Source organism: Ochotona princeps, chromosome 1 (genome assembly GCF_030435755.1).
Source record: "Ochotona princeps isolate mOchPri1 chromosome 1, mOchPri1.hap1, whole genome shotgun sequence".
In the NCBI taxonomy this organism is placed as follows: Eukaryota; Metazoa; Chordata; class Mammalia; order Lagomorpha; family Ochotonidae; genus Ochotona; species Ochotona princeps.
Genome location: NC_080832.1, coordinates 112,613,127 through 112,629,484, shown reverse-complemented (window position 1 = coordinate 112,629,484; position 16,358 = coordinate 112,613,127). Strand labels below are relative to the sequence as shown.

The following is a 16,358-nucleotide window of genomic DNA, read 5'->3' as shown; positions in this document are numbered from 1 at the left end:
GGGCTAGGCTGCAGTACCTGCCAACAAGCATTGGGGCAGGAGATGGGCCACATGAGGCTGGGTTGTGACACCAACCAGCATGCTAAATATCCAGGTTTGTAGTAGATGCTGTTTTGCTCAAGAGCTGGGGTTGATGATAGGCTGGGTCAGGCTGGACCACGGAACTCATTATTATGGGAGCTAGTGTTGGCAGTAGGCCAGGCTGCGTCAGGTCGCAGCACCCACCAGCAAATGCAAAGGCTAGTACTAGAGGTGGAATATGCCTCGCAGGGGCCTAGCACCTGCCAAATCATGTAAGATCTGGGGCTTGGAGCTGACCTAGCAGCAGAACTTAGGGAACTCCCCTACTAAGCTCCAGCTCTGACTGACAAGCATTGAAGCCAGGGCGGGGGTGGGCCACACCAGGCAAGCTTGGGAGCTAGGAGCAGGCCTGGAATGGGCATTCCTCTGCTAGATGAGCTGAAGCTCACATTGGTGAGCATGAGAGTCAGGGTTAGGATAGACTGGGCTTAACAAGACTGCAGCACCTCTTTGTATGTGTGTGACCTGGGTCTGCAATGGCCTGGATTGGATTAAGATTCAGCCCGTTAACATGCCCAAAAGCCAGTATGAGTGTAGGACAGGCCGGGCTAAATGGTAGCATCCTCTGGCCAACAAGAGCTGGGTATGGGGCCCGGCGGCGTGGCCTAGTGGCTAAAGTCCTCACCTTGAAATCCCTGGGATCCCATATGGGCGCCGTTTCTAATCCCGGCAGCTCCACTTCCCATCCAGCTCCCTGCTTGTGGCCTGGGAAAGCAGTTGAGGATGGCCAATGCACTGGGACACTGCACCCGCGTGGGAGACCCGGAAGAGGTTCCTGGTTCCTGACTTCGGATCGGCGCGCATCGGCCCGTTGCGGCTCACTTGGGGAGTGAATCATAGGACGGAAGATCTTCCTCTCTGTCTCTCCTCCTCTGTGTATATCTGGCTGTAATAAAATGAATAAATCTTTGGAAAAAAAAAAAAAAGAGCTGGGTATGGGAGTGAACCAGGTAGGGCTAGGCTATAGCACCTGCTCCGTGAGAGCCAAAATGGTGGTCAGTCGGACAAGGCCACACTACTTACTGGTGAATACTGAGCCTGGGGAGCAGGTCATGTCAGGATGGGTGATATCCACGCTAAAAACAGGTCTGATAGGACTGCTGTTAGGCCACAGCACTTGCTGGTGAGCATGAGAGGTAGGGCTGGGGGTGGCATAGGTCAGATCAGGCCAGAGTACCCACTGATATGTGTCAGAACCAGGATGGGGTGCAGGCCAAGTCACGTTGAGTTACAGCACCTACCAGTTCACATGAAGGCTGGGGCTGAGGGCAGGCCAGGTTTGCTAGGCCACAGAACACATTAGCACAAGCTAAAACTAGGAGCAGGCCAGACAGAGCCAGGTTGCAGCAGTGGCTGGTGAATAGAGAGGGCAGGCCATTCCAGACCAGGCCACAGTACCTACTGGCACACACAAGACTCAGGGATGACTGGGCCAGGCAGGGCTGCAACACCTGTCAGCCTACAGGTGGGTTAGGTCTGGGGCAGGCCAGGCTGAGTCAGGCTGTCTCACCTGCTGGCATATGCAATAAGTGCGAGACAGCTTGGCTTTGCCACAGTATCTGCTGGCAAGTGCTGAGACTGTTTGGAAGTCATGTCAGACTGAACCACAACACCCTCTGGCAAGCGCAAAATCCTGGGCTGAAAGCAGGCCTAGTAGGGGAACTATGGGCATTCACCTGCTAGGCTATAGCTCTATCTGGTTAACATGAGAGCAAGGGCTGGGAGAAGGCCAGGCTGGTCAAGGCAGCAGCACCTGTTGGCACACATGTGGGCTCGGTCTTGGGGAGAGTTGGGCCAAGTCATAAAACCATGGCTATGTACAAGAGCGAGAGAGGATGCAGGCTTGGGACAGGACTGATGAAAGTTACTAGGAGTCACCCCAACTAGCACCTGCTGGTATGCAAAAGGACTGCTGGTGTGTTTGAGGACCAAGCCTGTGGCAAGACGGGGAGGGTTAGGCTGAGCGCCTGTCGGTTCACTGAGACTGGACTGGGAGGTGGAACTGGCCAGGCAGCTTTATCCACCAGTATGTGCATGAGCTGGTGCAAGTGACAGACGGGTACACACAAGAGTCAAGTCTGAAGTCACCCCAAGCAAGGTTTTTTGGGGCACCCCCCAACTAGATTGCTTGACTCAGACCCCAACCACAGGAAAAATCACAAAATATGTGGTCTGACCTTGGAGTGCACGTATCAGGATTGGGTCTCCTCAGTTGCTGATGCCTACGCAGTACACAGAATGTTCATATGCACACGGGAGACATGACAGCCAGCTCATCTATGCCAGCAAGGAATGTCAAATGCCTTATCAGAGGATGGAAAGTAGAACGGGTTGGACACTCTCCTAACCAAGCTTTGCAGCATGTCCCTTGGTCTGTGGATGCACTAAGGTGGACTTGGTCAATCAACAGACCTTGGAAAGATTTTCTCAACCTTAGAGCAACAAAACCAACAACTTCTCAGAACTATCAAAACCACTCAAGTAATATCCTCGGAATATTCTTCCCCACATTAGAGTCTCTAAGGCATCATCAAATGACCATCCACCATCCCTGTGTGTTTATGCAGTCTGACAGCAAAGAGAGGCTCCCCTGCCCACCTTTGCAGATACAGAAGAAAAATTAAAAATTTTAAACTTTCATCCTATCCACCTTCCTCCATATTTGACTTTCCCCACCTAATCAATATTAAAAATAAAATAATTTTAAACAGAAAAATGAAGACAGAAGGCAATGGAGCTCATTAGTGGGTGAAACTACTTCTTGGAAATTGTTACCAAAGGCTTCCTGAAACAGATTGCTGAAAGCAAGAGACACACAACCTCTCTGCACTCTGAAATTTGATTATACATACTTGTGATTATACATACTTGTGATTAAATGCACAAATGTGATTACATGTGTTTATTGTTAGGTAAACATAATTTAGCAGAAAAACAGAGTAAGAAAGCAGGTAACTAAAATACAACAGTGTTAACATGTAGTAACAAGTAGATAATATTACTGAAAAAAGAGCAGTGAATCTTCCTGAAGGTTGCGGGGGAAGTAGATAGCAGGAGTGGAGAAGAGAAGGAAAAGTGACTGAAGCAGGACCTTCAGAATAAGCAGTTTGCCAGAAAAAAAAATCAGGTAACAGGAAGAACATGAACAAGGACATGGAGAAATGTGGCATTTTTGTATCTTTGGGGACTGAAGATGAAAGTGAAAAGAAAGTCACACCAGATTGTAAGGTGCTTTAATCTCATGCCAAGGAATTTAGCTTCATTACAGTAGACAAAAGGTTTCTGATAGGGAATGAAGATGTAACACAAGCATTGTGACAAACTCTAGTATTAAAACAATTTTGAAACTGAAAACATTTAAAGTTTACTGGCTGCCTTGGGACCCTGCATCTGCACTGGAGATCTGGAAGAAGCTCGTGGTTCCTGACTGGCTCAGCTACGACCACTGCAGCCACTAGGGGAGTGAACCAGCAGATGAAAGATCTGTCTCTCTTCTCTCTGTAAATCTGACTTTCTAATAAAAATAAATAAATCTTAAAAAAAAAAAAAAGGCTACTGGCTGCAATTGTGTGTGTGTGTGTGTGTGTGTGAGAGAGAGAGAGAGGGAGAGAGGGAGAGAGAGGAAGTGAGTGCATGTGTTTGGGGCTGAAACTATGGTGCAATAGGCTAAGCCACCACAGTACTATCCCATACAAAGTGCCAGTTGAAATGCCAACTGCTCTACATTAAATCTAGTTTTCTGCTAATGTACGCAGGAAGGCAGAAGAAGATGGCCCAAATATTTGAGCATCTACCATTTATGTGTGAGATCAGGATGAACTTCCTGACTATTGGCTTTGGTCTTGCAGAGCACTGTGTGTTATGGGCATTTGGGAAGTATACCAGTAAACACAAATCTTTTTTTCTCTCCCCTTTCTGTGTCACTTTACCTTTCAAATAAACATATATATGTATACACACAAACATAAACCTTTATATAAACATTAATGCAAGGATTCCTTATATTAACACCAAAGGTCCCACTGATGTGTAAGTCATGAATCTAGTCAAGAGCTCCCTCTTCAGGGGCTGGTGTTGTGGCATGGCAGTTAAAACCCATTTGCAATGCCAGCATCCATATGGATATAAGTTCATATCCTGCTTTTTCCACTTCCAATCTAGCTCCTTGCTAATGACCTGGAAAAGGCAGTGAGAGATGGTCCAAGTGTTTGGGCTCTTGACATGGGAGCCCTTGAAGAAACTTCTGGCTAGAGACTTTGGCCTGGCCCAGCTTTGATCATGGATGCCCTTCGGTGAGTGAACCAGTAAAACGAAAAGCTCTCTCCTACTCCCCTTCTCTATCTCTGCCTCTCCCTCTCTGTAGCTTTTTCAAATAAATAAATAGTAAACAAACAAAAACCAGGGATCTTCCTAAGGGCAAGAACTATTTATAGTTCATTTCTCTTTGGATCTCCAGGACATGAGATACAATGGAGCCAAGAGGAATTGGTTTGTAATTAGGAAAACAGAGAAGACAAAGAGTAACTCTTAAGTTTCTAGATTGATCGTCTGGTGGGAAAAGATGGAAGCTCTATTTAGTAGATGTTAAAATTCAGAAAGCTATAGAACAGTGGGTGTTCTGCTTGTAAATAATTAAAACATTGGGAGCTCTAAAAAGAGTCTATGAGCACAAACAAAAACTTGACCATCACAAATTATGGTGTACTAGTGACAGTTGAAGCCACGTGGGGGGGGATGAGATCATCAGCATAAATGGGGCCCAGTTCAGAATCTAGCAATCCCAGGGCAAAGATGAAACTGGACAGAAACAAACAAAAAATTTAGGCAGGAGGAGGACAAACAGGAAAGGTGACACAAGAAACATTTGTAGTACTGGTGCTCAATGATAACTGGAAGGTTGACTAGTATGAAAACTCTAGAGGCTATTGTGATTAACAGAGAAGTCACTGATAAACCTTCATTGTAGTAGGGAGTGAATGAAGAACAGACTAAGTTAAAAAGTTAATGGAAACAGACTGAGTCTTGGCCACTGTATCTGGCCAATGCATTGAGAAGAGCTGCTGCTGTGTCCATGCAACTGCTATGGATGGTCATGCCCAACTATTCCTGCTTCCTGGTCAAGGGGAAGAAGCAGTACACAACACCAAACCCAAGAACCAAGGATCCCTTAACTCTTTCCTCTACATAACAGGCTGAATCACCACAACACTATATGGGTGGAGCTAGTAGCTGGCAGCAAGGGTGTCATGGTGGTCACAAGCAGACATCAGGTCAGCAATCACCAGCCATCTCCTACATACAGATCAACATCAACAAGAGCATACAGGCCACTCTCAGCAGCGTTAAGGCACATAATTCACAAGAACAAACAATAAATACAGCCTTGATCTGCATATGGCTCCACCTGCAGAGCCAATGCCCCCACGGGAAGCCAGAAGCCCATGATAATCAAGAGGAAGCATGCCTGCCCACCAAGGGTTCTGGAGATTCTTCAGTTCCAAAAGCTAATAAAGAATCAGACAATTTCTTTCAAAAGAAGGGAGGGAAGGATGAAAGGATGGTCAGAAGGGCACCTGGATGGGATAGGCATTTGGCCTAGATTAAGATGCCAGTTGGGAAACCTGAGTCCTGTGTCTCAGCATACCTGGGTTTAATGCCTGACTTCAGCCTGACTCTTCCTCCAGCTGATCCAGAACCTGGGAAGTAGTGTTGATAAGTTAAGCAGCTGGGTTCCTGCCACCCGTGGAATAGTCCTGGATTGAGCTTCAGCTTCAGTCCACGCCACTCTCAGCTGCTAAATGCATTCGGGGAGTAAGCCAAAGGATGGGAATTTTCTTTTCTCCTTTGCTTTCTCTCTCACACTCTCCATATATACATGTCTCCCTCCCTTTATGCCTCTCAAATAAATAAAACCTTTGACAATATAGGGAAAGAATGAAAGACCTACTAAGGTGAGACAAGTGGTGAAGCAGAAAAGTGTACATGCAATCTGTGTATTTGTTTTATATGACTTGTGTCTGCAGGCTCTGAGAACAAGAGCTGTTTTTAGTATTCCTTTAGCACCTGCCAAATTATATATATTAAAAACAGCAGCACTATTAGATCAGTGTTTAGAATGCAAAACAAATCATATTTTAAAAGCCTGAGATAAAAGGAAGAGCACTAGATTGAAACAATTAGTCATCCAAGTCAAATCATTTACCCACATGGGGCAACTGTTTAACAGAGGTCACACCCTGTTATGCAATTCAATACTCTGTGAGCAACACTGGGAATGTTGTAAGATGTTACCTTAAATTCCTTTACCCTGGGCTGCACAAGGACATACTCACCTCCATAGTAGAGTCCTGTAGCAGTGCACATCCGCCACTGTCCCTGATACATTCCTGCTCTGCTGGGGCTGCACATCTGGACGCTGACATCTGCAATCTCTTGGGGCTCTAGCGATCTCACCATCACCATGTTCACATGTCCAAATTGGTCTCCCCCGACATACTTAAGACAAACCCCTGGAGGCCAGGCCTCTGCCCCTGAGTTCAAGCAAAAGAAAAACATGTTAGGCAATCAGTGGTCCTATGCTGAGTGAAGTTTACTATGAAACTGTAGAAGAGGCCTCTTTCTCTGTTTCACATACATGTAAACCTATCCAGATATCCCTAGGCTGCCTCATGGCCCACACAACTAATCAGAAGCAATTATCAGAATCAACAGCCTTCAAGTAGCCACCTACCCTTGTGAGAACACACACACGGTGAAAACAAGGTAGTTCCTCAAGAAGAAATGTTTCAAGTGACCTCAGATATGGCCACACACCCCACTGAATCTGTAGACCCTAAGAATGATATCCATGAAGAGGAATGGAGATGAAGCACAGACTCACACTTTTGGGGTACTGCTATCTCTGATAAAGGTAACACTTTGTCCACTTCCACTCTTGAACTTTTTAAGTTTACATTCAAAGTAAAATATGTCTGTTCCCAGTTTGAAGAGATGAAACACACCAGGAGTAATTCTAAGACATTATTCTTATTTTTAAAGTGTTTGCCAGATTTGCGACTTTTCGAGTCTTCAATTCTAAAACACCCTCTCAGTGACTGTGCAAACATAAAACAGAGGAATCAAGTCAAATTTCAGTTCTCAGGTTCAAACAGTGATGGGGAAACTACAAACAATGGCGTGGTCCTCCTTGTAAGAACATCAATAAGCTCCGGTCCCAGGAGAATGCCATCAGCCACTGGTGCGCTTGTATAGAGGAGGAAAACAGCAACACAAAGAACTTTGGTAGGAATGTTCTTCCTTTGTAAGTGCTGAACATTTTATTGGTGTCTACTCCTCTATGCCTATTTTCATTATCCAATAAAAATGGGATTGTGTGTTCACTAGTTCTGACTAGTTAAGCAGTATAAGAAGACACAGACACTGAAAAGTTAGACACAGCAGGACTCTCAGGACATAGGGATCATGATTTATCTCCTACTAATATTCTGCTCTTAATGTGTCACACTGGTTTTAGCAAGCCTGAGGGCTCTCTACAAGACAGGAATTAGGGGAGAAAAGCAATCAGAATTTTCCTTGAGATCCCAGCTCCACTTGAAACAGCAGCCTCTGAGGCCACTATGTATTGTCATGACCTCTTCTTAAAACACTGCTGGCAAAGAAGCTCTTAGGTAACCACTTAAGAAAGGCTATGGATGATATGCTGGCACTACACGCATATTCCATTTTTCATTTTGGCACCTGTGGCCTAGGGAAAGCATAATGTATCACATCAAGAAAACTAGTAACATACACCTTAGAAATATTGGTCTCTTTAAAGACTGAGATCCAAGAGAAAATTTAAAGTTACAGGACCAAATTCACAATTACTATTTAAAACACATACATGGAGATAGACACAAGTCTTACAAGACAATGTCTGCTAATTACAAAAACCTAAGAACGTGGCTTTTTTCAGCTTCTAAGAAACCAAAACTCACTGTAGGAAACACTCAGCTGTCCTGGGCAAACCACTGCAAGTAGCTGAGTCCTGGGCAAACCACTGCAAGTAGCTCCACAAAAGGGAGCACTATTATACTCCAGGAAAACAAATGGCTAACACTGCATGATCTGGCTAGAGCCTTGCACTTCATGGAACTCTATCTGGATACTTATTATTGTTCAATGTGGTATGTGGAGGGTCTCTTGAAGAGAAAACTTTAAATTGCTAATTTACGATGAAATAAAAAGCCAATCATCTATCTATCTGCCTTATCCATCTGTATCAAGAATACAGATACTTCTTAAGTCACAACCGTTAGGTCAGCTAATGAAAAGATTAGGGATTCTATATAATTGTTATTAAAGAAAGGAAAGTAATGCTGGGCTGTTTGAACTACTTATCTCTGGAAAACCTGAAACATGAATTTGCAAAGTCTAATACAACAGAGCTTCAAACAACTGAGTTACAAACTCTTTTAATGGAGGAACAATCTAACCACAAAGACTAACCAGTGTTTTTGACTTTCCAAATTATCACAATCAAATATACAATTATGGTGATGATTCTTCCATTATCATACAAGACCATGTTATTATTTCCTTCAAATATGGAACTTAAAAAAAAAAAAAAAAACTATTGTCAGGGCCAGCATTGTAGCGTAAGTGGGCTACACAGAGGCTTGAGACACTGCTATCCCATATGGTGCTAATCCAAGTTCCAAGCTGTTCTACTTACGATTCAGCTCCCTGCTAATGCCTCATCGAAAGCAGTAAAAGATGGCTCAAGCACTTGGGCCCCTACACCCACATGAGAGTCCGGCTCCTAGCTTTGGCCCACACTAGGACATTGCACTCATTTGGGGAGTGAACCAGCAGAGGATAGATGATTTTTTTCTGCAATTCTTTTAAATAAATCAACAGTCTTAAAAGAAAAAAAGGTCAACTTTTTGGGCCTGGCATGGTACCCTAGTGGCTAAAGTCCTCACCTTGCATGTGCCAGGATCCCATATGGGTGCCAGTTCATGTCCCTGTGGCCCCCTTCCCATCCAGCTCCCTGCTTATGGCCAAAGAAATCAGTAGAGGACAGCCCAAAGCCTTGGGATGCTGTACCTGCGTGGAAGACCTAGAAGAAGCTCCTGGCTTAAGATCAGCTTAGCTCTGGCCATTGTGGCCACTTGGGGAGTAAATCAGCAGATGGCAGATCTTTCTCTCTCTCCTGCTCTGTAAATTTGACTTCCTAGCATAAATAAATAAACCTTGGAAAAAATAAATAAAAATGTTTTCAAAGGGTCAATTTTTAAACCCCTGTGAGGATAGAGAGTATCTTTCAAGTTAAGCTCCATGATAGCATGATCTTGTTACTGTTTCTCCCTGACACGTAACAAAGCGACTGGAACATACTCAAACATGCTGAATGCATGAGATTAACACCACTGACAAAATTAATCATTTTAATGAGGAAAACAAAAAATAGGAGAAAGCAATGGTTCTGAAATTCTCTACAAAGGGCTCGGCGCTGTGGCCTAGTGGCTAAAGTCCTTGCCTTGCACACATTGGGATCCCATATGGGTGCCGGTTCTAGTCCCAGCAACCCCGCTTCCCATCCAGCTCCTTGTCTGTGGCCTGGGAAAGCAACTGAAGACAGTTCAAAGCCTTGGGACCCTGTACCCATGTGAGACCTGGAAGAGGCTCCTGGCTCTAACAAAAATAAATCTTCAAAAAAATTCTTTACACAATCCCACTTTTTTTTTTTATCCACTTCTGTATACTTCAAAAATAAAGATGACTGATCAATACACCAAGCTCCTCCTTCAAACTACCAGTCAGAGAAAGAGCAAGGTTGTAGTAACATGTCATTGGCCACAGCTGGACAACAAAAATGGCACTATCACAGCCAAGAAACTGTACATTTAAATTCTGTCCAATTACATCTTTAGAGGGACTTTATCAAATTTCCACTTCAATCTCTAACTGTAAGGTTTACTGCTCGGGTTTCACATGTTTTTAATACATCTATAACAACAGAAGTTTGAATTTTGCAACTTTGCTTCTGTGCTATTAAAAACGTCTCCATTCCGACTGTCTGAATCTAAGATTTTTTAATATATTAAGAGTTTCGGGCCCGGCGGCGTGGCCTAGCGGCTAAAGTCCTCACCTTGAACGCCCTGGGATCCCATATGGGCACCGGTTCTAATCCCGGCAGCTCCACTTCCCATCCAGCTCCCTGCTTGTGGCCTGGGAAAGCAGTCGAGGACGGCCCAATGCATTGGGACACTGCACCCGCGTGGGAGACCTGGAAGAGGTTCCTGGTTCCCGGCATCGGATCGGTGTGCACCGGCCTGTTGCAGCTCACTTGGGGAGTGAATCATCGGATGGAAGATCTTCCTCTCTGTCTCTCCTCCTCTCTGTATATCCGGCTTTCCAATAATAATAAATCTTTAAAAAATATATATATTAAGAGTTTCCTTTTGAACATTGTGAGATATTTAGTGTCTATGAAAAAGCTATAGGATACTGGCACTCAGTTTCCACAACTTCATCCATCGTAGACATGAATGTCTAACACACAAACAGCAGAGGGGTGCCCTGAAAATTATCCTTGTAATTCTTTGAGCACACATTTTACCTTTTAGGGAAGGTTGTGAATGAGAGAGGCAAAGGAGAAACAGCTGAGCCTGCTCTACTTACATATGGTGACTCCATCTCCAGGAAGGACTCAGGACAGATAAGGATGTTAAAGCAACAGTGCGTGGGCAGGCCAGCCTCTCTCTAACACACCCAGGACTCACTAACAGACGGTTTCTCCTCAACCAATGGAGACATTCAATTTAGAGATATAAAACTACTTTACAACTGTCAAACAACTTATTAAAATCCTATTTGTCAAAAGTACCTTGAAAGATAAAATCTCCAGCAACTGTGCCCAACTTTTCAAAGGGAACATGAACATTCTCTCAACAGGAAGCAAGACTGCAGACCCAGGCTGTTTTAAATGGAAATTGCAAAGCAGGAGCAGGAAGACAGAGCACTGAGGCCCACCAACTGAGATTATTCCAAGGTAAAGGGCAAGCTTTTAAGGTTCTGTTTGAAATTCTAGTCATTCCCAATGAACCTTCCCTGATCTGCTCCTCACAGGCCCAAGGACCTGTCTAGTTGAGGAAACTCTGTAAACATACCAAGAGGCTTCTGATATAGCAACAACAATATTTAAACATTCCATCACGATTCCAACAACTAAAGAACTCATGGAAAGCCAGATCATTTTCAGTGTATGTTAACTGTATATCAACAAGATACAGGCTTAACTTTAAGACAGGTTTTAGTGTCATTCTTCGCAAACACACTTCATCTGCATTATTACAATTTCTTCCAAAAAATTTTTTTCACACTTAAGGTTTCAAAGCATTTTTTTTAATTAACAGACTTTATTAATTCAGAGAAGAGACATGAATGAAAGTTAAACTAAAGAAAACAGGTCTGATACTTAAAGTAGGTCAAATTAAGAAAGGTGAGGAAGAAATTAGTCAAAGAAAACCAGATGTCAAAAAAGTGAAATTTAGAAAGATAGAAAACAGGGCTATTTTCCTGTTACCATGTAGTTCCTGAACCAACACTGCACACTGTCATAACTAACAGGGAAAGAGACGTGAGAATTTCACAGGTATCCCGAGTCATCTTTCACGCTGGGTCAGTCTAAGCTGTGCATGTCAGTCTACTTTTAACTGCCCTCCAAGGGAGAGTCCTACTAACATCAGAAAAACAATGCATAACAATGAAATATGGTCTATTAATCTTTTTTTTTTTAAAAAAGCTAGTCCCCAGCTGGGAAAGAACCAGTGAATGGGCAGTCTGTCTCTTTCCCTTTCTCTAACTCAAAATAATCTTTTTTTTTCTAATGGTCTAGTTTAACCAGTCTTTTCCCATCATGAAAACTGATTTGTAATGAACTGAAAAGTAAACTGCGTCAACAAAACTTCATTATTTATAGACAATTTGAGTTCCTAGAGTTTTGTATAATTTCCATCAAATTTTCTTGCTAGGGGATCAACATTGTAGCACACTGGTTAAACCACCACATGCAATGTAAGCATCTCATATCAGAGTAAAGTTCAAATTCCAATTCCTCCATTTCTGATCCAGTTCCCATGAAGGCAGTGAAGATGGCCCAAGTGCTTTGGACCCTGCCACCGAAGTGGGAGATCCAATTGTTGATGCCATCTGGGGAATGAACCAAAATATGGAAGATCTCTTGTCTTTCCCTCTCTAACTATACCATTTAAATAAATAAATAAATACATCTTTAAATTAAAAAAAAAAATTCTGGGTCCATATCATGGCTCAGCACGTTAAGCTGCCTTCTGCAATGTCAGATCCTATGTGAGCACAGACTCAAGTCTTGGCTGCTCCACTCCATACCAGATCCCTGTTAATGTGCCTGGGGAAACAGAGGAAGATCGCCCAGGTATCCCAACCCTTGCCACCACCCACATACAAGACTAGATGGAGTTCAAGGCTCTTGGATTTGACCTCAGCCAGCCTTAACCCTTGCAGACATTTGGGGACTGAACCAGTAAAAGGAAAGTCTCTTTGTTTGTCTCTCTCTGTAACTCTGATTTTTAAACAAATAAAGTAAACTTAAAAAAAAAACTGAGACCAGTGTTGTGTTGTGTTGGGTAAAAGCTGTCACCTGTGATGCAGGCATCCTATAATGGTACTAGTTTGTGTCCTAGATGCTCCACTTCAGATTCAGCTCCTTGCTAAAGTGTCTAGAAAAACACATGACCCAATACTTAGGCTCCTGCTATCCACATGGGAGACTAGAATGAAGCTCCTGGCTCAACCCTGGTTACTGTGGCCCCTGGGGAGCAAATCAACAGACGGAAGCTAGCTCACTCTCTTGCTCTCTCTCTCTGTACCAGACTTTCAAATAAGTAAATTAATAAATCATTTACATAATTCCTTGCTGGATAAGGTACCCACAAACACATTTTAGCTAGATTCCTTTTTCCCACCCTTCTAAACTTCTCTCAAAGTTCTCATTAACAAGTAAACGAAAGCACCTTGAACCAGTCATTAGTTGAGATAAAGACTAAGCTCATTCAAATTTTAAAAAGTCATTAGAAAAGAGCTTAACAAGCAAACACTGATAATAGTTACCCTGTTTTCAAGAAACCATAATTTATCTCTTGTTTATCTTAGGGGGGGGTAGTACATCAAAATACTACTTAAAAAAATTCCCTCTTTCCCATTAGGTGAAAATCCCCATACTTTTACTTCATTTTTCAATGTAGTATTAACATCTCAGATAGTTAACACCATGAAATTTCAGAGAAAATCATCCTGTGATCACAAAGAAACGAGCTTTTGAGAGAACATATGCTCACAGATCTTTCCAACTACCTATTTCTATCCAAGGATTTACCACCTCTAGCCTGCTGGAAATGACTGCAAGAGTAACTAGAGCAGAATTAAAGTGACAGAGTAGAACTGTTCAGGTGGAGATGGACCTCACGAATACTGGCTTGTGTCTGTGTGCCATCAAGTCACAGGTGCTTTGGAAGCCTGAGACCCACATTCTTCCAATTTCAGAGCAGGGGTTATTATCCTGATGTCTGGTTATCATGCCTGCAGAGAAAATCTGTACATCAAACCTAAGAAAAAGATCAGTTACATAATCACATGTGTCACCTAACCATTTCCTTCTTATTTTTTTTTAACTTGTAAGAAAAATAAAAGTGGGTAGGGAGAATTGCCAATACACACTTACCAGAATTCTGGATCCGCCAAGTTTTTACAAACTGAGTATCTGGAGGGATAGACTCTCCTTCTCCTATGGTGACATCTTCAACAAAGGACATGGAGGGCACACTGATATTTGGGCTCTCAAAGTCATAGTAGGCTCCAATTGCTGCTTGCAGGTTCCTACAAATGAGGAAAACAGGAAAACAGTTCAATGAAAAAAGAGAAAGCCTGGGGCTGAGTATTGGGCACTGCTGGTTAAGAGGCAGTTAGAATATTCAGAGTGCTCAAGTCCCAGCTCTGGCTCCCCCATTCCAGCTTCCTCATAAGAGAGAACAGACCCTGGGAGGCAGCATCCTGCCACCTACATGGGAGACTTGGCTTCAGTCTAGCCCAGACCTAGCTGTGGATATCTGGGAAGTGAACCAGCAAAATGGCAGAGATCTCTCTGCCTCTGAAATAAATTTTTTTTAATTAAAATAAAATAAAATATCTGTTTTTAGAGTTTGTTAGAGAACCTGAGGCTACTGGAATGCAAGACTTCAAAGTCGTTGATTCTGGTTAGGGAACAAGAAGGAAAAGAGGAAGATCAACAAACTTTGTATCACTTTCTTCCCCAGTTATTCACAAAGAAATAAGCAATACCAGTAGTACCAACAACATACAGGGAAATCTGTTACCCATAGGATATTAATACTGAGTGAGAAAGTCAAGCGAGAAAAGCACTCTAACAACTACAACTATGGAATTCAAAGAATCTCCATTTTAAAGCATTTTAATGGTTTAATTTCCCAAAACAGTGTGCACAAGGTTCCAAAGTTCCATACAATTAGAAGATCTTTCTGATGTTCGAATGACTTTCTGAAATATCCTTCCAGAACTTTCTTCAGCATACACAAACACTCATGATAGAGAAGGGTATTCCAAACATTCATGGAAAATGTACACCATTAAAACCATGCATGGATTTCAAGATCTGTTGCACCAAAATAAATATATCTTTAGTTACATTTTTCAGAGAGCCTTTTAAAGTATTTGCCTATATTAAAATCTTTCTCCATTTTCACACCACTGGTAACATGTTAGACATGGGTGTGGAGAGGCAGACCGAGGGGACGGGAGGCAGAGAGAAAACTGGTTCAATGCCCAGATGGTTGCAATAGCAGGGCCTGGGACTAGGGATAGGGTTAGGTTGAAGCCACAAGCGTTATCTCTCACATGGGTAGCAGGGGTCCAAACACTTAGGTTACCTTCTGCTGCTTTCCAAGGCACATTAGTAAGGAACTGGATTACGGTGGAGCAGCTGGGACAAGATACAGTGCCCATATGGAACTATCAGCATCACAGGCAGTGGTTTGACCCAATGCACTATAACACTAGCATTTCCTCTTTTTTTTTTTTTTTTAAACTATCAGATACACCATTCTTCAATCTTTTCAATTTGTTTCTAATATAACTGTTCCACTAGTAACCATATCCACAGTTTTGTATGGGTGCAAGTGTACCCATGGGCTAAATTTTTTTTAAGATTTATTTATTTATTTATTTATTTATTTCAAAGGCAGAATTCACAGAAAAAGTGGGAGAGTCAGAGAGGGAGACAGACAGGGAGGGAGTGTGGGAGGGAGAGAAGGAGGGAGAGAAAGAGAAAGAGAGAAAGAGAGAGATCAATCTTCCATTTGCTGGTTCATTCCCCACACGGTTGTAATTATTGGGACTGGGCCAATCCCAAGCCAGGAGACAGGAGTTCCCTCTGGTGGGTGCCAGGGGCCTAATACTTAGGCTATTTGCTGCTGCTTTCCTGCATACATGGAGCTGGTTCAAAAGTAGAGTTGCTGACACTCAAACCAACACCTTTATGGAATGCTGGTACCAAAGGCTGTAGCTTTACTTGCTACGCCACAACATCTGCTCCAGGAAAAGTTTGTACAACTTATATTGCTGGGTAAAATGGTCTAATGTTTATGAATTTAACAGCTATGTCCAAGCCTCTGTCAAAAGTTGTACACAATCACCCACAAAAATGTACAATATAACAGTTGTTATCAGCAGTGTTTCTCCAACATTTTCAATATTTCAGTAAGGCTTCATAATGCTTTTCTCTTATTACAGCAGAGCCTGAGTATCCTTTTATATACTTAAGAGCTGCTTGTAGTTTGGTGTTTGGAGCACCATTGTGTAAACGTAGCGTTCTTTTTAATTACTCACAAACCCCTTTCTTCAGAAGGAACTATATAGTAATCACATAAATCAGCACCCCCAACTTAACAGAATCACATGATTGACAGTTTGCTTTCTCAATGCCAGAAGCTAAAGGCTACTAAGGGTTAAGTAAGCCATGTTAATCACAAAAAATCAAAGAAATTGCTGGTAATTACATTGTTTCTCTTCTAATCTAACTAGTGACATCATTTTCAGTTCCCACAGTGAACAACACCACAAACTGCATGTTTCTAAACATAACCCAACCATAAGCCAATGCATCCAGTGGGCTGTTTTTAATTATGCATAAACACAGCATGAAACAAGCTCTGACAGTACACAACTATTCAGCAGATATG

The 16,358-nt window shown here is 42.7% G+C and overlaps 1 protein-coding gene across 2 annotated transcripts in view; it reads right to left on the bottom strand.

The window, feature by feature from the left end:
- Positions 1-16,358, bottom strand: part of ILRUN (inflammation and lipid regulator with UBA-like and NBR1-like domains) — a 98,146-nt gene that overhangs the window by 47,572 nt on the left and 34,216 nt on the right. Inside the window, exons 2-3 of one of the 2 annotated variants that reach the window (XM_004590292.3) lie at positions 13,826-13,980; positions 6,414-6,611 (exon numbers count right to left, since the gene is read on the bottom strand). In XM_004590292.3, coding sequence (XP_004590349.1) covers positions 6,414-6,611; positions 13,826-13,980 — 353 coding nt within the window. The remainder of the gene's footprint in view (positions 1-6,413; positions 6,612-13,825; positions 13,981-16,358) is intronic. The other variant, XM_004590293.3, reaches the window with a different exon arrangement.